This window comes from Jaculus jaculus, chromosome X (genome assembly GCF_020740685.1).
Source record: "Jaculus jaculus isolate mJacJac1 chromosome X, mJacJac1.mat.Y.cur, whole genome shotgun sequence".
NCBI lineage: Eukaryota > Metazoa > Chordata > Mammalia > Rodentia > Dipodidae > Jaculus > Jaculus jaculus.
Window position 1 is genome coordinate 60333794 of NC_059125.1, and position 23796 is coordinate 60357589.

At 43.7% G+C, this 23796-nt stretch overlaps 1 protein-coding gene and 1 non-coding gene across 2 annotated transcripts in view; both read left to right on the forward strand.

Moving 5' to 3' along the window:
* Stard8 (StAR related lipid transfer domain containing 8) overlaps positions 1-23796 on the forward strand; it is an 85844-nt gene that overhangs the window by 16564 nt on the left and 45484 nt on the right. Inside the window, exon 2 of the mRNA XM_045140225.1 lies at positions 1215-1248. Within this exon, the coding sequence (XP_044996160.1) occupies positions 1215-1248 (34 nt within the window). The remainder of the gene's footprint in view (positions 1-1214; positions 1249-23796) is intronic.
* Positions 3531-3637, forward strand: LOC123456906. Its single transcript, XR_006634771.1, has one exon. It is a non-coding gene; the product is annotated as a U6 spliceosomal RNA (small nuclear RNA).

Sequence of the window (23796 nt, forward strand, 5' to 3'; positions counted from 1 at the left end):
TTGTGGCTAAGTGTCTGCACCTGATGTGGTCATCATTGTGCTGAAGGTAAGAGATATGGCACATTATTTGACAACTTCTTTCCTGATAAGCCTTTGGTTGATTTAGAACTGGTTGATTTAGAGGCTGGTTGTGTAAAGATAAACCAAGCAAGATGGTGCTATCTTTAAGAAGTAGACCCTTCTTTTCTTCCTCCCTTCTTTCAGTAAAAACTTATCATTACCATTTTAGCTCAAGCCCCTGACATTGTTTGTCCAAGAGTACAGAAGCCTTCTGATGGATCTCCCTGTTGTAGTGCTGCAATCCATTCCCCGCCCACAGCAGCCCAAGTGACCCTTTTAACTACAAGTCAGATCTTATCATTCTCCTCTATTCCACCAATTGCTGCCTACTGTGATTCCCAGCAAAGCCAAGATACTCTGCCTGGCTTCCAAGCTCCCAAAGCCCAGCGGATTTTGGCTTCTGTCTATCTCTTTCTCTGACTTTGTCTCTCCCCAGTTTCTGCCTGAAATGTTCCGGTTGTTGCTTAAAGTTTAGGTCCCCAGACAGACCACCCCCCTGTAGCCACCTTCCTATTCATCCTACCCAATCACTCTTTATCTCATCTGTCCTTATTATGTTTCTCCTTCATCAGTCTTGCAATGTCTGAAATGTGCTAGATGCTAAGTACCTAGATCACCTTTATACCCTTGGCATCTAGCAAAGTACTCTGCGGGACATTAGTGTTCCATAAATGATTGTTGAGTAAATTTATAAGGTGCTTTATGATATTGATAAGTGTTTTCATATACATTTCCTTTCAAAGTCTACAAGCACAGGATTTAAAAAAAAATTCTCCTAGTCTTATGAACAAAGGAACTTAAGGATCAAGGGGTTATGGGCAATGTCCAGTGTTACATAATCAGTAAGCGAAGGAAGGCAGACCTGGACTTGGGCTTTCCAGTCCTAAGTACTTTTATTTCCACTAACCAACCTTGCTTCTAGCCTGGCCAGTGCAAGTCAGAGGAATTAGCCAGTAGGGTAGGAGGAAGTAACATGAAGTAGTCAGGTGTCTGGGATTGTAGGCTCCACTTTGCTCTTTTCTTCATTTTCTTCTATGGGCATCAATGTGCCCTTAATAAATTGTATGGATTGAGCTTGTCATTTTCTATAGACCTATTTTATTTCGATATTGCATCTCTGTGGTAGTTTGACTTCTTCTCTGTTTTCTTTGCAGTGCTTCCCATTGCTGCCTGTGAAGAAGAACACTGGTAAGTGTAGGGGGCATGCTTCACAAATGGCATAGCCATACATCTCCTCCCAGCTTATCATCTCCCCAGAAATGGAATCTAGGACTGAGAGGCAAATCTATGGACAGCTTCTCAGTCTCCCTCTCCTGGAAGTGGCCTGGCCTCTTGGCTCTTTATGTGTACAATGGAGCTCTGGCTCCTGTCTATAAGCCAGGTAAGGATTTCCCTTCAGGACCATCAGCAAGTGGCAGCCACCCCTGTACTTCCATTGTTCTCAAATGCCTTTTAACACTGGAAAATGTATTAGGGGTGAAACACGTCAGGAAAGGGGAGTAGGTAAGTGGGGAAGAGGAATGACATTTGTTGCTTGGTGTCTGTGTCATGCCAACACTTGCTATATCTGGAAGGCTTCCTAAAGTAGGTAGGCTTCAGAGCTAGGTAGAATGAGGGAACATGTGTAGTCCTGAAGTTAAACAAATCCCTCTGAATTTTGCTCTCTAGCAAGTTTTTTGGAGCCTGACTGCCTATCTCCCTTCTGCCCCCTGGTGTCTGACTTGAATGTAAGTAAGCCAGTGGTGCAACAAGCAGCTTCCTTCATCTGAAGAGGATGCATCTGTCTAGAGAGGGCTGGCTGTTTGGGGGAGGAAGAGAAAGCAGGATGCTGGCCAGGAAAGGGTTTGCTGTCAGAGCCAGAATTCATGGTCTAGACCAGGCTCTGCTGAGATCATCATGGCCTCAGCCATTCTCATTAACTCCACTCTCATCAAGAGGAATTCATGACTTAAATTAGCATAGATCCTAGGTGACAGCTCGGACAAAGGGTGGGGAGTCATTGAAACAGAGATGTACTAATTAAGTGCCATGCTAAGGGCCTGGATGAGGTACGTTTGGAAGGTGTTGGAAGAGAACAAGAGCCTTGCTCTCAAAAAGGTCACAAAATAGCTGGAGTTAGTTTCATCATAAGTTTACTACCAGGAGGCAGAAACAAGATCTGGAGATTTCCCAAGGACTTTTCCTCTTTGGGACCCTGAGTTCTTGAATGGTGGCTGCTAAAAAGAAGAATGAGCAGAATGAGGTGTTTATTTGCATTGTCATGACAGTAGCTAAGAGGGGCCTATTTTGAAGCCAGAACACTGCTTTGACTAGCATGCACCATACATCTGCCTCTCTACGTCCCACACCCCTCATCATTCCAGGGCTTTTTGCTGAGCTCAGCTCATGCTCTGTACTATGGACATATGGGGGCACAAGTATGGGTGTTGCCCATACTGGAGGAAAGACAAACTCCATTTCAGAGACACCAGCTGTAAAGGCTGGAAGAAACCCCTCAGGCCCTGAAATAGTAATCCCTCTTGAGATGGCATACACTCACAGCTGCCAAGTTATATCATGACCTGTTTTACCAAGGGTGCTGGGGCTGAAGTTCAGTTGGGACAATGCTCACCTAACATGCGGAAATCTCTGGGTTCTATCCTCAAGCACCACATCAACTGGGTGAGGTGATTTACACCTGCAACCTCAGTCCTAGGTATGTGAAGGCAGAAGGGTCAGAAATTTAAGGTCATCTTTTGCCATATAGAAAGTTCAAGCCCGGACTGGGATACATGAGATACTGTCTCAAAAAAAAAAAAAAAAAACTATCTGTGCCATGTTAAGATGCCAAAGCTGAAATATGGAAATATGAGCACTGCATAATTGAGTGGCCTGTGACTTGCCACAGAGAGAGGTGTATCTTACAGGGGTAGGATCTAGTAGACGCTGTCACCTATGAAACAGAGACTGGTCTTCTTGCTACTTGATTATGTTCAAGTGTGCAAATGTCTATTTAAGGGCAAATGTGATCATATTGACCCAGTCTGAATCAAATTCAATCCAGCAGAAGTTGTGAGTTTATGTGGATGTGGCTATGGTAGCAGTAAGACACTCAGAATCAGGGCACCTGCATCCTAGCCCAAATTTCATTATATATTTCACTGTGTGAGCTCAGGTCAGTTGCTTCCTCTTTCTGCAGTGGTGTCCACATTAATAAAATGGGGCTTGCTGTACAAGACTCATATGGATCATAAGAAGTAGTATATTAAAAACAGCAAAGTTTGGCCTAGAGATATTGCTCAGTAGTTAAGGTGCTTGCCTGCAAAGCCTAATGACCTGGGTTTGATTCCCCAGTACCCATGTAAAGCCAGATGCACAAAGCATTGCATGCATCTGGAGTTCATTTAGAGGTCCTGCCATGCCTATTCTCTCTGTCTCTCTCTACCTAAAAATAAGTGAGTGAATGAATAAACAAACAAAACAAAAAAGTTGTGCTTGCTTTGGTGGTATATATATTAAAATTGTAATGATACAGAGAAGATTAGCATGGCTACTGTGGAAGGAGGATACACAAAACATGAAAATGCTGAGCTAGGCAAGGAAGATCACACCTAAAATCCCAGCACTTGGAAGGCAGAGGCAGAGTGGCAGGTTAAAGGCCAGCCTCTGTTACATGGTGAGACCTTGTCTCAAAAAGAAAGAGCCGGGTGTGGTGGCACACACCTTTAATCCCAGCACTTGGGAGACAGAGGTAGGAGGATCGCCGTGAATTCGAGACCACCCTGAGAATACAGAGTGAATTCCAGGTCAGCCTGGGCTAGAGTGAGACCATACCTCGAAAAACCAAAACCAAAAAAGAAAGAAAGAAAGGAAGGAAGGAAGGAAGGAAGGAAGGAAGGAAGGAAGGAAGGAAGGGAGGAAGGAAAGAAGGAAGGAAGAGAAGGGAAGGGAAGGGAAAAGAAAGAAGGAAGGAAATTCAAAGTGCTGAACAAATGTGATTATTTTGAGATTTCAATGACGGGATGGACAGAACTCTTGATTGTCTTAGGATTTATTTCATTTTTTTAATTTATGGAGTAAGTAATGCCTTTAAGTTTCAAAATTCGAGAATTTTACAAAAAGAAAGTCTTTTGTTCCTGTCCCCCAATCATCCAACAATTGTCTTGGATGTGACCAGTTTCATCTGCTGCTTGGGCCCATGATGACTTTTAGAAGTTCTGAAGCAAGTGAAATGTCTGAGAGGGTGAGGGTGAGGAGGGGAGCAGGCAGAAGGGGCACCAGAGCAGAAATCATAGGGCAGGAAAGGGGGGGTGGCAGGGTCAGCATTAGTGTGGGACCTAGTCTTGGCTGTGCCACTCCTGTTGGAACTGCCCTTAGCAACAGCCTTCTCAGGAACCTCAGTGTGGGCATCTGCAAATTAAGCCAGATTTGTTTGCACATGCCATGTTCCAAGCACTACCACTGCAGAACAGATGTGGAAGAGAAGACTAGCCAAAGACTTTCTAGAGGCAAAAAGGCAAGGCACTGAACCAAAGTTGACAGTTGCATAAATTTGCATTTTTCTTCCTTTCCTTGATACATTTTCACTATGTAGATCAGGTTGGCCTTGAACTGTGACATTAACATGCCTCTCCCTCTCAGATGCAGGGATCATACTTCACCTCATATTTAGGATGAGTCAACCCAAGCTTTCTCTGAGACGGGATTACAATCATCCTAGTGGTCCCATGGGTAGTGGCAACTTTGGCATGTGGGCTCATGGGATCTCTGGGCACTGTCTTACTTTACAGGAGAGGATAAGGACTATGTGTTTAACTTGCCTCACTCATGTGGGCTGCCTAGCCCTGCTGTCATCATCTGCGGGCGGACCCACTAGCACAGTGTTTCCCAAACATCACTGGTCTGTGAAGCCGCTTCAGACTCTATAGCACCACTTTATCCTGAGCCAAGTGAATTCAACCTCTTTCTTTAAAACAACCCTGTTTTCAAGAGTAATGTCACTCTAAGCCATGATAGTTACTAGCATTTGGGGTGCTAGTTATGTCTTGAAAATTGTGTGTGTATGGGTGTGCATGCCACAGCATGTGCGTGGAGGTCAGAGGACAACTCTGACGGTCTCGTGCCACTGCAAAGGAAGTGCCAGACTACGAACTGTCAGACCAGCTTGCCTGCGTTGGGAACACGGATATAAGATATCACTTTGCATCCAGCTTTATGTGGGTACTAGAGAATTGCGCTCTGGCCAGCAGGCTTTGCAAACAAGTGTTTTTAAACACAGAGCAATCGCCTTAGCCTCCCAGTTTTGTTTTTCTTAGTATATGGTAAACGAAACTTATCATTTGACATGTATTTTACCCAATAACTTGGAATGTTATCCTTCAAAATGCCAAAGTAATGCGTCAAATCGTCCCATGCCAATATACAGCCACAGGAGAACACAGAGCTAACAGGAATAAGAAAGCATCAGCAGGTCAGAAGTAGATGAAAGCCTTGGACCTTGCTCCACGCTCACGCTTCTAGCCTCCCTGCATCACTCCGTTCCCTCCAAGGCCTCACAGTATTTCTTTTTATCATTATTAGTTTTGTACTCAGTGAATACAGTCAAGTTGGTGTCTTTGTTAGCCTCCTCCCTGCCCTCCCCCCTCCACAGGGACCCACCTTGTTGGGGTATATGTGTTGTCACACTGTTTCTTGAGCATGAATTATCCCTACCATGGATATAGGCTTCTGGAGCCTAATAGGAACTTCCTTTTTCCAAGTAGAACCACAGTTCAAATCAATCCCTCAAGTACTCAAGTGGCAATACTCGATGGGGAGAGTCAGAAGCTCTCTATTCCAATTTTGGCTTTGCCCTTTGCCTGCTGTATGACCTTGAACCTGTCCCTTCTCCTACCAACTATAATATGAATTAGTTTATGCTAAAGCACCTCTAAGGCATATGTTGTTCTGAAAAATCAAGGACTCTTCAACTTGTAGGCCACATTTCTGAGGAATCCATTAGTTCCCCTACCCAGCAGTCCACAAAGGTGAGAGTTCTTGATCTTTCCTCCTACCACCTTTACACCAAATCCTTTCTGAGGCCCTTGCTCCTGGTGCACAAAGCTCCTTTTGTTGCACACAGCCATTCAGGGCTTCTCTCTAGGCTTCTGCTGAAGAGACTAGGGCAACCTGGGGGTAATCATTTGCCTGCAACAAGAGCTCCTGCTCCCAACCCAACTGGCTCCTGTCTGGCTGCAGGCTCGGCCTCCACACCAGACTCTACCCATCAGCTGCCCCAATCCCTCCTCCTTGTTCTGATGGATGGGAAGACCTATGTAAAAGGTAGAAAATAGAAACAAATTTGTTTATTTTAATATATTTATTTAAGATGCTACTGGGCATCATCTCCCAGGCTTAGGACAGCAGTAGACTAAAATGCTAAATATGTGAAAATCATCATCACCATCCTAACTCAGTCCACTTCCTTTATCTGAAAAGGAATAAGTGATTAATGAAGAGTAATTCTTGATAGCTCTGATAATTTCATATTTTCTAATTTTATAAAGAACACTGACAGTGCATGACTCATTTATCATTTGACAGGTATTTTACTGAGCAACTTCAAAGAGTATAAAGATCTATTTAGTTGGCTATATCTGAAATGGATTACCATTCGAGACAGGAAATCTGTCAACCATGATCTAAAGTGAATTCAGCCAAGGCAAAGACACTGACTTTAAGTTGAGAGACCTAGCATCTAGTTCTATTTCTGCCATTAACACTTTTGTGACCTTGAATTAATTGCTTCCCTAGACCTTAGTTTTATTGTCCAAGTAACGAGAAGGTTGAACTACAAGATCCCAATTCCTTCTTCCATTTAAAATTTATTTATTTATTTGTGTGTGTGTGTGCATACACATATGCATGCTTGCATGCGTGGATGCATGCATGAATGTCCACAGTATACATGTGGAGGTCAGAGGACAACCTCAAAGTATCTGTGCTCATCATCCACCTTCCTTGAGATAGGGTCTCTTGCCATTGCAAATGAAAGCTAGACTAGCTAGTCCAAACTTCATATTTTTTTTTTTACTCCACATCCCATTGTTTTAGGTGTGTTGTGTCATTTTGTGTCTGGCTTTATGTAGGTACTAGGGAGGATTGAATTGGGGTCAGCTGAATTTGCAAGCAAGCACCTTTGACCACTGAGCCATTCGTTTCCCCTGCTCCAGTCCTCTGCATTTTGACTCCATGCTGTCCCTTGTCCTCCACCCCCACAGACCAGCAGTCCTGCCAGAAGTCAAACTGAAAGGGGAATAGGATCAATGGAAAGGGCAAGTTCAAGATGCTGCTTGGGACTCATGAAGGATTCACAGGACTTTGGAATCATAAGGACTTCCTGTGGGACCAAAAGGGTTGGGAAGCCCATGTACTTAGCTCTGGTTTTTAGGAGTACAAGACAGTCAATCCCAGGCTTATTGATGCAGATCAGACAAATCCTGAGGTACAGCATCTACTTAATCATTTTCACAGCCTGAGCCGGAATAGACAATGGCTAGGTGTGGGAATCGCAGGGAGAATGCCGGGTCTAAGAAAAACCTGAGAGATCCTATCAGACATTTTCACCAGAAAGCTCTGTGAATCCCTCATCCTTAGCACTAGCAACTGTAGTTCATCATTCTCCTCCAAGACTCCCTTTCTTGATTAATGTGCCACCATCATGCAGTCACTCAAGCAAGAATCATAGAGGTTACCTGGACTCCATCTTTCTTACTAGCTGCCATTCAGCCTCTAAGTCACGCACATGAGATCTCTTTGTAATTCTTCCTAAATCTGCCCCTTCTTTGCTACTCACACTATCAGAACCCCCTATCTGGACCCATAGAAATTCTGACATGGATGGGTCTCCCTGCTGCCATGCACCTGTCCAAGTTCATTTTCCATATTGCTATCAGAGTTCCATATTCATTTATTTACTTACTGTACTAAGAATGAACTTTTGGCCTTTTGCATTGTATGTCAGTCACGTGTTGTCCCACAGAACTGTATCCCTAGCTTTGCCAGCTTGTTGAGCCATCCTTTGGACTCCCTTCCTTCCCATCTCACCCACACCTCCATTATAACACATTATGCTGTCTGGTGTTTGGCTTCTTTTATTTCTTGTCTCTCATAAACCATAAACTCTTTTTATACAGTGGCTACATTTGACTGACCCCTGTATTCCCAGAACTAAGCCCAGAGCTTCACATAAACAATGAATCTGCCAAGGATTGTCTTTTATTTTTGATGACATAGCAAAAGAACTTCTGGTAATCTGAGTGGTGATTTTCTTTTCCCTCTCAGCAGACTTTCTTCCCTATCATTTCAGCCCTGACCTAGCTATTACAGATTGGCACAGAGCCCCACTGGCTCCACAAGATAAAATATCACAAGAGGAGCCTTCTTTTTTTTTTTTTTTTGAGGTAGGGTCTCACTCTAGCTCAGGCTGACCTGGAATTCACTATGTAGTCTCAGGGTGGCCTCGAACTCACGGCAATCCTCCTACCTCTGCCTCCCAAGTGCTGGGATTAAAAGCGTGCACCACCACGCCCGGCAAGAGGAGCCTTCTTGAGGATGAACATCTATGTTGACACGCATTTCTACTAAGCCCTTACTCAGAGGTTGTCTTACATCTCAAGGCTAGAAGAGTCCTTAAGAACCATAGTAACAATACCCTTCACAACCAACATAGCCCTAGAATCCCAAGATTCCTCGTGGGCCATGAGAGGACAGAGCTGAGGGATATCTGTTTCATTCAACTAGATCCATTTTACAAATTGAACGTCTCCTAAAGATTTCATTTGGAGACTTGAATCTGCTACACAAACTTAAATGTTGGAGATTGTAGCCTAGGTGTAATGTTCAGTGGCTAACTAGTTCTCTTTTACACCATTTCTGCTTCCTGTACAATTGGACTCTAACCAAACTCTCTAGGTATGGTGAAGCATCCTTTCTCATTCTATAATCAGTTGAAAATCCTCATCCTCTTCCCTTCCATATTTGGTTTTGAAATAGAATCTCACTTAACTTGGGCTGGTCTTCATGTAGCAATCATCTTCTTGCCTCAGTTTGCTGGGTGTTAGATTTCAGGCACCCACTACTGTGTCCAGTGAAGGTTCTTTATGTTGAGCCAGAATTGGATTTAAAACCATTTCTCTCTTCTGGTCCTATTTTTACTTTTTGGATTTTCCTAAAAGCATCATGTTCCTTCTGCCCTGTGACTGTTGACATTCATAATTTTCCAAAGTCTGAGGTGGAAGGGACCTTATTGTTTACACAGACCAATGTGCTCATTGAAGTTTAGGAACCTGAAACTAAGGAAAGGAAGTGGCTGCAGAACAACGTATAGGTGGGTGACAGAATGGAGACTAGAGCACAAATCCCCGCTCCTCTGGAATGTCCTCAGAACCTGCCCTTCCTCTTCCCCAGAGTGGATAGCCCTGGCTCTAAGAAGGCCTCTCACAGCCCCTAAGGACTTTCCCAAATGGACTCCCAAAGGACAAGAAGGTCAGCCACTGCCCTACTGATTGTTCCATGGTGTCCAGGCTTTGGTGTGCCTGAGGCAAGGGCCAGGGAAAAGCATAGCAAATTAGTGTCAGAGGCAGAGCTGATCCCTTGCTATGGCCTGAATGCTGCTCCTCATCCCACTCTTTTCATAGGACTGATTCCATTCAAGGGGCCCTCCCCTCGTGACAGAGCAGTGTAGGGATAGCTTTTGGAGGCCCCTTCTGACCTGTTTGCTAGAGGTTGCTGCTGTGTGACCTTCCACATCCCAAACCCAGAAACAGGAAGAATTGGCTTGGTTTGTATTTTGAGAAGAAAAATGAAAACATAGGAAGTGGGGTGCCTGGGAACACACAGGCTTTCAACCCGGTGTCCATTTGTCCCTAGAGCAGGATATTTCAGGGAATACATTCCACAGGGGAAAGGAACAGCCTTCCTTATTAAAAACAGAGCACAAATCCCTTCAAGATTTGGAAAAAGAAGAGGCCAAAAGGAGACTTTTAAGGGGAGGGCAATGGGTTCAGACTCTTGAGCCCAGCCCCCAACCTCATCACCATTTGCAAAGGTCATACTTTGATCTTACCACTGTTATCACCACACATGGCCCCCAGAGATGGCCTGCTCTCTTTTACCTATGGCAGAATGAGAGCTCAACCCCTTTCTTGTTTGAAGATTACCAAAGTAGGATCTTCCCTTAAACCCAAGATGGAAAACATGTGCATTGATTACAAAAACACAGAAACATCAGAACACCATTCAGTATTTACAAAAGGTTTCTTTTCAGAAACCAAGTAGACTCAATAAAGTGCCTTTTCAGTTCCCAACTGTCTCCCAGAATATCTACTTTATAACTCCTAATGAACTACTCTTGAGTTTTCCTGGCTTTCTCTTCTCAGCTCTCTACCATTGGAAGGGAGGACATCTGTTGCTGATAGAGCCAATGCAAAGGGGTGTTTTAGCCTTGCTTGTATTCTTCTTTTCTTAATTCCTTTTTGTGGTATAGGTATGTGTGTGTAGTGTGTATATGTGTGTAGGCACAAGTGTGCACACAGGTACACATGGATATGCATGTGTGTGTGCATCTAGAGGCCAGAAGTTGATGTTGAGTGTCTTCTATCATTGTCCACATTATGATTTTGAAGCAGGGTCTTGCATTGAACCTGAAACTTAGGGATTCAGCTAACCAGCAAGCCCCAGGGATCCCTTGCCTCCACTTCCCCAGTACTGAGATTATAGGTATGTACTGCCACACCAAGATTTTATGTGGTCAATAGTGATCTGCCCTCAGGTTTTCATGCTTCCATGGCAAGTACTTTATCTACTGATCCAGCTCCCCACCTCCTCTAGATCTTTTTCAGTTCTGATTTTGGTTCTGAGGAACTTGGGTAATTCATAGCTAGCTTCCAGAGGAGAAGTGTGGATCACTTTTGGGTAGCAGAGAAACATGCATATAGCTCTGCAAGAAAGTCAGCTCTACTCACTTCTGGAGTTTCTGTGGGCATACATGTATGTATGTCACATGAGTCGAATAAGTGCATAGGTACACACATACTCTTTACCAAAATCTTCGTTTTGTAATATAATGAGAACTTCACCACAGTAAAACATGCCACCACGTTCTCTGGGCTAGAGGTAAACTGAACTCCTTCTGGAGGATGATTCTAAGAGTATATATTTACTGCAGCTTGTTTGTCCTAAAAGATCTAAGGTAAAACATCATCTTATTTTTTTTTATTTTTTGTTCATTTTTATTTATTTATTTGAGAGTGACAGAGAGAGAGAGAGAAAATGGGCGCGTCAGGGCCTCGAGCCACTGCAAACGAACTCCAGACACATGCATCCCCTTGTCCATCTGGCTAACGTGGGTCCTGGGGAATGGAGCCTCAAACCAGGGTTCTCAGGCTTCACAGGCAAGTGCTTAACCACTAAGCCATCTCTCCAACCCCAAAACATCATTTTAGAATAAAGCATGTATAGAACTGTTGTGTATTAACATGTAAACTGCCCATGAAATTTTAAAATAAAAGTAGAAACTTAAAGGAAATTTCTGATTTGTGGCTGGCTATGTGGGATTCCCCTCCAGCTCCTGGGGGTTACTGGGAAAGGATTTCATTGTGCCCAGTTATTGAGGGGGGTGCAAAATCTTAGCAGCACTGAGTGAAGTGGTGTGCTCCTCAAAGGTAGCAACCTTGTTTCATGTCTCTGCAACCTCACATCTACTGAAGAGCCTGCCATAGAAAGTGTGTTTGGAAACTATTCTATCCATCCATCAATGGTGACAGGGGGAGGGAAGGGAGGAGACATAACTCCATGCTGCTGCCCACAGTAGCTGAGAAGTTGTCTTAGTCTTTAAGGACCTCTGCTTAGGTAAATCTGAGTTCTTGGTTTCATTGAGAAAGGAATTTCAGGACAAGCCAGTATAAAGCAGAGTTGGAGTTTATTCAGAGACATTTTAACTTGAATTTAAGCATGGGAGCTAATAGAGAAGCCGACACTCAGAGACAGAATAAATATAACCAAGTTGGGTATGGGTTTCTCAAGGGAGAGCTACACTTTGTTGTCATTGCAATAGTCATATATACAATTTTGTTGATTTCTGAAGTTATCATTAAAGGGTTGATAAGAAGTTGAAGTGAGGTCATGGGATAGTTCCTGGGATGTAGCTGACAGGTTTACAATTATAAAACTCTACATCACAGAGCCTGAGGACATTAGAAGATCTTAAGTGTAAACAAAAGTTAATAGTGTTGTTTGTTGAATTCTTAGAAATATCTGGAAGAGGTCATATACATTAAGGCTTTAAGCCTGGCTTATTGCTATTTTACATTCTAATTTGAAAATAAAAGAAATATATAATATATAAATATTGTCTCAGTGGCAACAACCTTCACAGCAAGCATTGTTTTTTTTTAAATTTTTATTAGCATTTTCCATGATTATAAAAAAAATCCCATGTTAATTTCCTCCAGAGCAAGCATTGTTAATTGTGTTGGAATGCTTGAGTCTCAGCCTGGCAAGAGGCTTCAACCAGACTCTGGAATGAGTAGCTCATTTCCATTTCCATGTCCCTATACCTCTCCTTGTCTTTCTATCTGGACTCACATTTACTTACCCATCCTTGTCACAAAATAAGCAAAAGAAGGTAATTTTAGTGTGGCAAAAAGAATTCAGATAGATCTGGGTCTGAATTTTCAATGTTACTTATTTGCTATGCTGTTATTTCTGTGAGCCTCAGTTCACTCAGCTGTTATTTGATTGCCTGTTTAGAAGCAGAGTCTCACTACATAGCCCAGGCTGATCTAGAACTCACTTTGTAGTGCAGACTGGTTTTGAACTGATGATCTTTGTGCCTAAGCCTCCGGAGTACTGGAATTATAGGTGTGTATTACCACTCCTGACATTTCTCTGTTTTAAAAGATTGTGGGATCTATATGTGATTATGGGAGATTATTCAATAAACTACCGAGCAATACACAAATGATAGTTTTTAAATGATGATAAAATTACAACCATGGCTAGCCCAGGCAGCATGATGAGGGAAGGGGGAGTTTTTCTTCCATTGGAGAAGTCTGATTTGAAGTTAAGAAGGCAGGAGCTGAGACCTCAGGAATCAGCCCCTAAGGCTTCTGGGATGGAGAGGGCAGATGTTGAATTGAGACTTTAGAGCCCCACCCCCACTGCAGAGAGGCAGCATGCAGGCTAGAGGGGAACTGCTGGTGGAGTGATGGAAGGATCAGATATGCCCTGTACATTTCGTGTCTCCAAAGACCAGATGTGCTTTCCTTCTCATGTCTGCCAATGAGACCCTTTGAAAAGGCCCAGTTGACAGCGAGGGTCATTCATCACCATCACAGGGGCTAAAGTCCAACCAGGCAGGATGTGTTGATTTGGCAGCTAGCCAACTCTGTGACCTTAGGCAAATCCCTGTTCTCTCTGGACCCTGATTTTCCTACTGTTAAAATGAGAGCATTGGGTTGGGTGGTCTTTAAGGCCCTTCTAGCTCTTACATTCTGTCTCTATGACCAGTAACTGGAAAGGGATTTAGCCTTGTTTATCAGAAATAATGTGGTCAATCTGATCATCAGATAGTATGACACTAAATCCTGGGCCCTGATGAAAAAGTTGGAGGAGGGGATCCCTGGCTGAGGCCTTCTATTTGGAATGCCACTGGACACTATGGTTCCTTTTGCCCATGCCTGGCTGAACTGGCCCAGCTGGAGCAGGCCATGGCAAACTGAAGGATGTGTGGATAAAAACAGGTGTTTCCCAAGCCCTGGGCTCTGGCCCAGGTACCACAATATAAAATGAGGAAAGAAAGAAAAAAAAAAAAAAAACACCAGGAAATCCTACACACTAAGTGCATTGAATTGTTCAGGAAGAATCCTTCTAGGCAGGCCTGTTGTCTCAGAAGTCAGCAACAGCTGCCCAGAGGGAATGGCTGACTTTTGCAGACACTAGGATTCTTGTATCCCCTCCCCCCATCTCAGTGTGCTTGACCTTTGGCATTCTTGGAAGCTCAGCTCAAATATTGTTCTCTCCCTCTTTCAATTCCCCAGCATAGTGTGTATCTGTCTTATAGCATAGATCATGTTCTACCTTGTGTTTGTGATACTTATTTTCATATAGAAATTACAAATATATGCTTTGAGTTGAAATTTCTATTAAGCTATCTGATATTTTATGGACATCAAAGTTCCATAATCCCCTCACTCCTTTCCACCATTAACCACTGATACAAAGTTTCATGTCTTTTTAAATTTTTGTGGAGGTGTTAGTTTTCCAGAAGGCATTTATTATGAGAACTATTGAAAATGCAAAAGTATGCTGGGCTTGATTACACAGACCTATAGCCCCAGTTGCTCAGGAGGGTAAGGTAGGAAGATTGCAAGTTTAGGACTAGCCTGAGCAACTTAGTAAGACTCTGCCTCGAAGTAAAAATAATATAAAAAGGTCTCAACAGTAGGCTGCTTGTCTAGCGTGTGCAAGACCTTGGGTTCTTTCCCAATATCTTGAAGAGGAGGATGAGGCGTGACGAACATGGCAAGAGCTTGCGGCTTGGATTGAGCATTGGCTGGGAAGTCTAAATACTGGGAGAGGGAGGCTAAGCCTGCCTGTACCCTTGCTTTCAGATCAGTCTGAGTGAATTCTGCCTTCTCTTTGATCTGTAAATAAGATAACAGTTCCTATCTCACAGGGTTGTTGTAAAAGTGAGGGAGATGAAAGCACCTTGGGAAAGGCAAGGGGTGCCCTATTTATCTCCGTATTGTCTCTACACCTTTGAAATAGAAATCCTGACCATTGATTGGGGTCTTTGTCCCCTACTACCCATAACTCCAATGTGACTTGGGTAGAATAGGCAACTGGTAATGCTGGGAAAAGTGGGAATGCACCTTCAGGTCATGCTGCACACCTAGAGCTGCCCATGTTCTGCTACTGCCAGCTTCCAGACACACAACTCTTTGACCTTCCTTTGAAGCCAAACCTAGCTGAGAGCACCATTCTCCTAAACTTACTTGGCTTGCAAAATGTTGTTCCTCCACTTACACTGGCCCAGTCTCTGTTGTCCATATGCAGTTTCATTACTTTGAAACTTCTGCAAGCTTAGTTTCCACATTCTGTCTCCCTCAGCATCTAGTTCCTCACATTCTGTATCCAATGGTTCCTTGCAAAGTTCTCTGCCCCCCCCCAAAAATTAAACATATAAAACTTTAGGAATGAAAGCAGGAAAGCTCCTCAGATATCATAAGGTTCAACCTCTATCAGTCCCCTTAAACCATTAACAGAGAAACTGTTAAAACTGTTAAAAGAAGGGACATGCCAAGGCAGTGAGTGGGTCTAATGGCCTCTGCAATGTACCTATGATCTGAGGGAGTTAAGATTGAGAGAACTAGCCTTGGGGACGTGGGTATGGCCTGAGTAAAGATGAATGTGTCCAGAGAGAAGGGAGGATCAATCAGGAGAGGCTTCTGAACTAGCTTCAGAATTCCCCTGGAAAGTGGAAATAGAAAAAAAAAATGAGGGTTGTGGTTTAGCAAATTATTAGACTATTGCTGAGCAAGGAGAGAGAAAGATAAAGATGGAGGGGGCCAGAAAGGGAACACAAAGGAAAGAAGGGAAGCTAAATGGTGAGAATCAGGAAGATTTGGAGTAACAGAGGCAGTGAAATGGAGAGATTCAGTAGAGTCTTACACGATGGGGTCACTCAGCCCTCTTCTAAGTTCTCACAACAACCGCTGCCTGGTTTCTCCTAGGTTTTGTTGAGCCTGTGAGCAGGTCCTGATATGCTCATCAAACTCAGCGCTTTTCCACTGACCACTGTTTGAAGAAGTGACCCATGGCTATAGGGTTTGCCTCAGCAGATCTTGTACATAAACAGGAAGGCATCCTGTAGCCTGGCTTGTCTACTAGAATAGATCTTGGGTTACCCAAATTGCCTGCATTCAAATCCCAATTTCAGCCTTCCTTAGCTGTGTGATCTTGAACAAACTGTGAAACTTCTCTGTGCTCCTATGTATTTATCTGCAAAATGAAGGTAATAACTGTAAGGGCTTTCTGAGAAGGTTCAAAAGAGCCAAATAAGATGATCCAAGTATAGCCTGTAAACAATTCCTACCACATAGTTAGAACTAAAAAATCGTAGGTATTAGCTGGGCATGATGACATATGCCTTTAATCCCAGCACTTGGGAGGCAGAGGTAGGAGGATCGCCATGTGTTCGAGGACACCCTGAGACTCCATAGTGAATCCCAGGTCAGCCTGGGCTAGAGTGAGACCCTACCTTGAAAAACCAAAAAAAAAAAAAATAGTAGGTATCATTATAATCATTGTTACATGCTGGGTGCTGTTCTATGCATTTTGCTTATATTATGTCATATAATGACAACTCAGTAGGTAACTGAGGCCCAAGTTCAACAATACACCTAAAGCTGGGTATGGTGGTACAAGCCTATAATCCCAGCTCTTATGAAGTGAAGGAAGGAGGATATCAAGTCTGAAGTCAGTCTGGGCTACATATTGAGACATTCCCAAAAGTCAAACAAAACTCAAAATGTAAAAGGCAACACACAATCACACAATTAGTGTATTGGCTTTGAAAACTTCCTTTGAGGGCTGGGGAGTTGGCTCAGTGGTTAAAGGTGCCTGCCAACTGGATGCACTGTTCCCCAGCATTCATGAAAGCTGGACACAAAGTGCTTCACACACATGTAATCTCAGCATGCACATGGAAATGGGAGGCAAAGTTAGGGGAATCCTGAAGCTCACAGGCCAGCTGGTCTGGCTTTCCCAGTGGCAAAACAAGAGGTAACTTGTCTCAAAAGACAAGGTGGAAGGAGAGGACCAATATCTGAGGTTGTCCTCTCACCTCCATACGTTTACAGGACATCTTCACAAACACACACACACACCAGCTATAAGAAGAATCACAATAATTTTCAAACTTCCTCTACCAAATTGAATTCTAAGTGAAAACCCACTATATAAATATCGAAAACAACATGGCTCTGATAAGTAAGGTATGGTAGGCATTGTGGTGGTCTGGAGCCTCCTGCCTCAGCTGTTCTTTGTTTTGTTTTTTTCCCCCCTGGGACAAGGTCTCACTCTAGCCCACGCTGACCAGAAACTCCCTCTGTAGCCCCCAGCTGACCTTGAAATCACTGCCATCCTCCTACCTCAGCCTCCCAAGTGTCAGGACCATAGGTGTGTGCCACCATGTCTGGCTAGATATCCATTTTCTCCCCTCACCCAATCCCCCATGGTATGTCTCAAAGCTCTTCCCTGACTGATTATCTAATCCACTTAAACTTTTCATGCTGAGATAAGATTATAGAGAGCCACATGTGATGAGACACTGCATTCATGGGAAATACCCTGCACTGGGAAGAAGATATTATAACCCAGAGAGGGCAATTCATGTGCCCAAAACTGTATAGCAAATCATATGCTTAGTGGGATATGAGTGGCACCGCTAGACATGGTAGACAATAAGTCGGGGCAAAGAGAATAGCCTCCTTGGTTAAACTAGAAGACAGAACAGACATCCCAAGTTTGGGACAGAGAAGAACTAGTAAAAGGGTCTGGTGGGATGGAAGGGAGCTGAGTATGATCAGCCCCACTGGACATGCATATCTTCTGGGGAACTCCATACTTTAAAACAGCAAGCCAAGGACCTAGCTTTGTCCTTATTCTGTTATGACAAGAGTCTCCTAACCCCTGGGTCTTTAGTCTGTACAATGAAGCTGGCCTAGGTCTAAATCCCACCCTCAAAGCTTTCTAATTCAGCTCTTGGCTTGAGTTGATATTTTTTATAAGACTCCTTCTCTTCTAAGGTTTCATAACTGACAGCGTGACTTCTAAACCACTGTTGTAGGGGAAGTGCAGGAATGGGAGAAAGCATGGCACTCCACCCTTTCCACAGCTAAAGTGCGTGCAAGCCCAATCAGGCCAGGGTGCCCCACCACTAACACTGTTTATCTAAAACCCTGTGAGTTGCTCACTTTGTTTCCAGGACTTCAACATGTGTTACCTGGGGACACTAAGCTGAAGAGGAATTATGGGGAAAATTCTCCCCCCGAACCACTGGAGCTTCTCTGGGATCCCTTCTTCTGACCAGTTCTCTTGAGACACTGAGGTGCAGTGAGAGCCCTAGAAGACTAAATCTGGGAGCACAGCAACAGCACGTACTGGCTCAAGGCCCTGAGTTGCTTTCTTCTCTCTGCATGAGCCCCAGGACCTCCATCTGCTCCATGGGAGGTGGGTGCGCTGCTCTCAGAGGGCACCAGCTCCAAGCTGTCCTTATTTGCAGGTCCTGACCACTCAGTGTCCTCTTATGCACTGGGCTTCAGCTCCCAGAGGAGCATGCCAAGGTACGGGCTGCTAACAAGGCTCTCCTGGCTAGAGGATGGGATACACATTTCAGACCCCTAAGCTTTAAATCACTTTTATTCATAGTCATACCACTTTTCCAATGGATAGGGTCTGGAACCCTGCACCACACTTCAGGGTATATGTTACTATGTGTTGGTGCTTCACTCTCAAGAGAATGAGGGACTTCTCCAAATTCTGAATGGGTTCAAGGGATGGGTACTATGTCCATGGAATGGGGACAGAGACAAGGTTCTGCTGTGGGTATTATGGAAACTATTTCATAGACAAAAGAAAGAATTAGTGGGCATGAGAACCGAATAGCCTACCTGATATGGGGACAGGAAGAAAGCAATGAAGTGGGGCGAAGCAGTAAGGATTGTGCTTCCTACTGACAAACACATCTGACTAACAATCTTGCATTTGATCTACTTAATATTTCCGGAGGTAGGTAGGTATTAATTGTCCTGGGCTTATGGTTTTTTATAGTGACATGAAATGAACCCAGGACTTAATTCTTGTTAGTCAAGTACTGTACCCCTGGGCTACACCTCAGCTGTATTTTCTCCATTTAACAGCCGAGGCCCAAAGCAGTGATATGGCATGTCATCTAGTGCGTTTCAAAGTTAGTGTCTGCCTCCAAGTCTGCTTGAGAGTTGCAGTCTTCAGGGGCCCCTTCCTCCAGAGTTGACAAAATGTGTAAAATGTGACTACCCATTCAGCAACCTTCTAAGTCTTGGCTGCAAAGGCTTAGGAATTCTATTTCACAGAGTTTTTGGAAAGCTAGGACCCACCACTGGAAGGAGCACTTATGTACTCATTTTCCACTCACAAAGTATTCACATTTCCATTCTTTCCAGGAAGAAAAAACATGCCCACTGTATGGGTGAAAAAACTAAGGTTCAATAACATTGCTTTTGTGGCACAGACAGGACTTGAGCCTAGGGTTTTGCCCAAGCTCCTCTTTATTTTCCATAAAGTACATTTGGCCAGCCAGGAAAGGACAGAACAAGTTCACCACTGGGGTATAGTGTTTCAGAGCAAGAGCAACTAACCCTAACTCCCTGAGGTGACATTGAAACCCTTCACTCTTTTCCATATGAACTGAATTTCAAAAGTAACTATGAGGGGGAAACATTCACCTTTGAGGGGAGAAGCAAGGGACTACAGTTTTCAGAGCAGCCCTCAGAACCGCTGGCTTTTGTGACTGGCACCATGACTCCTAAACCTGATGACTTCGGTGCCAGGTTTTGTGCAGCCACATGAATAGCCATTTGATGGAAGAATGAGAGTAAGAGGGGTTTCTCTTCTTTTCTCTCCAGCCACCTGAGATTGCAGCTCAAGCTTGGTTATTGAGGCATGTATATGCTCCTCTGTGGAAAAAACACTAGGGATTTGTGGAAACCCCAAATCTCCCAGTCACCATTTGATTTGGTCAAGGCTGCTTCTGGACATTTTAGAAAAATTTTATTTATGAGAGAGAGAGAATGGGCATGCCAGGGCCTTCACCTACTGTAAACAAACTCCAGAAGCATCCCTCACCTTGTGTATCTGGCTTATGTGGATCCTGGAGAATCGAACCTGGGTCCGTTGGCTTTGTAGGCTGGTGCCTTAACTGCTAAGCCATCCCTCCAGCCCTACTTCTGGGTTTTCACTTACCTGCACAAGCAGCACTTCTGTCACTATTCATTCAGACCTTTAATGAATATTCTCTAAGTAGTAACTCTGTGACAAACCCCTTTCTGAGCAGTGGACATTCCATAAATAATAAAATATAATCCCTGCCCTCATGGAATCAAACTCTTTTTAGGCAGGAAGACATATGGATAACTAGTTCAGTATGGAATCACTGTTAATACAGGTAAGTTGTAGAATCATCCAGGAAGAGAATGGCTTATACTGTTCCTAAGATATACTCAAAGGCTATCTAGGACTTTTCAAGATGCAGGAGATGGGGCAAATACCTCAACTTCTTTGTGCTTCAGTTTCTTCACCTATAAAATGGGAGCCTCCTGCCCCCCCCACCCCCCCGTGGGCTTTCTACCCGCTCCTGCCTCCCACATGTCAGAAGTTTTCTGCACTTTTTCCTCTTCCCTCTCTAAATCCCTTTTCCTTTCCTCAGCTTGTTGATCCTCTCTCTCCTGTGTATATTCCTGAATAAAAATGTGGTGCTTCATAAACTATCCTTCTCAATATTGTTTCATCCAATTCTTTTATTAAAAGCAGACATGAACTCATGGTTTAGAGTTTAAGAACTCTTTTTTGAACCCCAACACCCCATAAAAGTACTTTGAATGCCAATCTTAAAACACGTACTTGTCCCTGAAAGTGATGGACAGCATTTCTGAGGCCAGAGTTTAATGTGGAAGGTGGCAGAAGACTCCTGTGTAAAATGCTAATGCTATATTCATCTGCCAACAAGTGTGAGGCCCGATACTGTCACTAGCTGGAAATAGTTGCCAAATATGAATAAGGAACAGTTCTAGACATTCCCCAGCCCCAGGCTAAACAGTGATCTGGGGAAGAGTGGGATGGGAAAGAAATCATATCTCTTGACCTCAAGGATCTGCCCAGCTAAGTGGAATAAGGCTTGCTTCTGCCAGAGATCAAATCAGTTGTCTTAGAGGGAAGTGGTAGAGGGAAGACAGTACAAGAAGCTCTCATGTGTGTCGAGAGCCAGTACATATATTGATAACTAGCCAGAACTGACTGTATAAATTGTGACCTTGGGCAAATCACTCAAGCTCAATGTTCTCCCATCTTCTCATTTGAAAATGGAGTCAATGAGAATCATTTCACTTCCTCAGAGTTGATAATTAAAACATAGAACTGAGCATGAGGGCTCATGCCTGCAATTCCAGAATTTGGGAGACTGAGACAGGTGGAGTTCCATGATTTTGAGGCCAGCCAAGGCTACATAGTTCCAGCTTGGTGAAGACTACAGAGTGAGACCTTGTCACAAACAAACAAACAAACAAACAAACAAACAAACAAACATGTAGAAAGTGCTTAGAATTTTGGCTCCTACCACAAGCAATCCATAAACTTTATGACTTGGCTGACTTGGGGCTTATCCTGTTGCAGGTGTCTGGAACCCCTGGGATACAAAGCAGGGGTCTGGAGGCACAGGAATTCAGGGAATCAAAGTGGCACCTATTCCTGTAGTACTAAACCTCCTCACAAGCTCCAAGAAGAAAACACCAGCTTGTACAGGATAAGAACTGGGACATATACTGGAGTTAACTGGAAAATTCAAATGGATGCTTAAGATAAGAACAGAGACTTCAAAGACATTCCCTGCTTGGAGCCAAAGCTTCAAGTTACATCTTCAGCATTCTTCCCTCTCAGCCCCTAGGGGTACTTCACTGCAAAAATTACAGCAACACGAAAGTGTGAGCTTCATCATTACTTGGATAAAAATGGAGATTCAGATTCAACTTCTGTAGCAAGTTATATACCCTTGTTATCCTTCAGTTTCTATTTTGTTAAAATGGGGGCAATGATGAATATGACAATAATAAAATCCCCAAATATTAAATGATATTTGAAAAGTACCTGAAAAATGACAGATATGAAGTTAGTGCTCAATATGCCTTGACTTTTATTAAATCTTTTCTTTCTCAGCACTGGGAAGGCTTAGGCAGGAAAAATACTATGAGTTCAAAGCCAGCCTGGGTAAATGGAATGATATTGTCTCAGAAAAATAACAATTTGTTTTTGCATACCCATTTACACAACGTTGTTGGCTAGGCATCGCTGTATAAGAGGTTAGGTAAGAGACCCCCACTGCAGAAGCCTGCACTCTTGCAGTGTTGAGGCTGTGGGAATACTTAAAATTTGTGGTCCTTCTCCGCTCAAGGTTCTGTGATTCAAAGCAATATTGGAGTCCTTTCCTTTCACTGCTCTAGCCCAGTGGCAACAGAAGAACTCGGGAAGTAGGTGTGGGATGGGCAGGGAGGGAGGTGCCTTAACAGGGTAGGAAATGGCCACTGCTGCCGCCCTTCCTTCAAAGCTGCTGCCGCCCAGGGGCTGAGTCCCACAGTCTTGCCCAAATAGAGAGCATAAGGGAAACTCCTAGCCTCAAAGGAAGTGGACTGGGGCCTCCTTTTCCTCAGGGGATCGTGCCTCTGTGCTAGGATAGTGCTAAGACTTGTGGAAACCCAGAAGTGCCAGGGACCAACTGGCAGCACCATGCTGGCCACAGATGGACCATCCCAATGGCTGACCATCCTAGTCCAAAGTGATAATTGCTGTAGGCCAGAAGTAAGGGAGAAGGGAAGTACAGACTCCTTGTTGATTTATGATCATTTGGGGGTGGGGGCAGACAAAAAGAATTCCATGGTGTAGAGTCGCTTACAGGAAGGAAGACCAGAGTCAGATTTCTATCTTGGTTCTGAAATGGACTCACTGTGTGAGCTTGGGCAATCAATTCCTCATCCCTACATGAAGAATGCACTCAGTAAATATTTTGTCAATGTCTATTATGTGCTTGTACTGCCCTGGGGAAAGGGGGTGAATGGTTCTGAAATCAACATGTGACCCTCTATCTATACTTCGTTTCTGAAAAGTGGGTACTGACCTCATGACAATCAGCACATGCCAACAGCAAAGTCCTCTTCCTTTAGCTAGCCTAATCCTCACCACTAGAGTTGCTTCCTCTAGATTAGACAGATAAGGTGTGGAACTGGCAGAGGGGAGAGGCTGTGACCTGTGACACAATGGGAATATGGACCATGCTTTGTGAATGATAAGAGGCTCAAACAATGCTATGTTTACAAGCTGCATTCATTTTTCCTTTTCTGTCACAGGATTGCTCCCCTCATTTTATGGATGAGGAAACTGAGGCCTTGAGAACAGTTGTAGGCCAGGTTATGATGTAGCTCATGCATAGCCAATGTAAGAATTTTAGTTCCTTGACTGGACATCAAGAAAACTGGAGTGGAACTGACCAGGTCTGAGAGCTGGCAACATTCTGCCTTTCCTTTATTGTGAACCAGCTTTGCTAGCCCCTGCATCCAACCATCTCTAAATCAGATAAAGGAAGTTTTCTTGGAGTGAGAAAATGTTATATGCCTTAGAGTGAGCCCTGTTACCAGGCTTTTTTTTTTTTTTTGGAGGGGGGACAGGTACAACCCCTTGCTGAGCTATGGGAGAATGAAAACCTCATTTTTCTTTATGGAGCCTGTACTCTGTGCCAGGTACTGTATTCAGAGCTCTTCAGATCCTCACAACAAATCTGAAACAGAGAGATAATTGCCCCTGCTTAAGGTTTGCCAACTCGTTTGCATATTATTTTTCTATCGGTAACATAAGGGAGTCTAGAAGGAGACTGCCTGCGCACAATGAAATTCTTAGTACTAGAAACATTTTAAG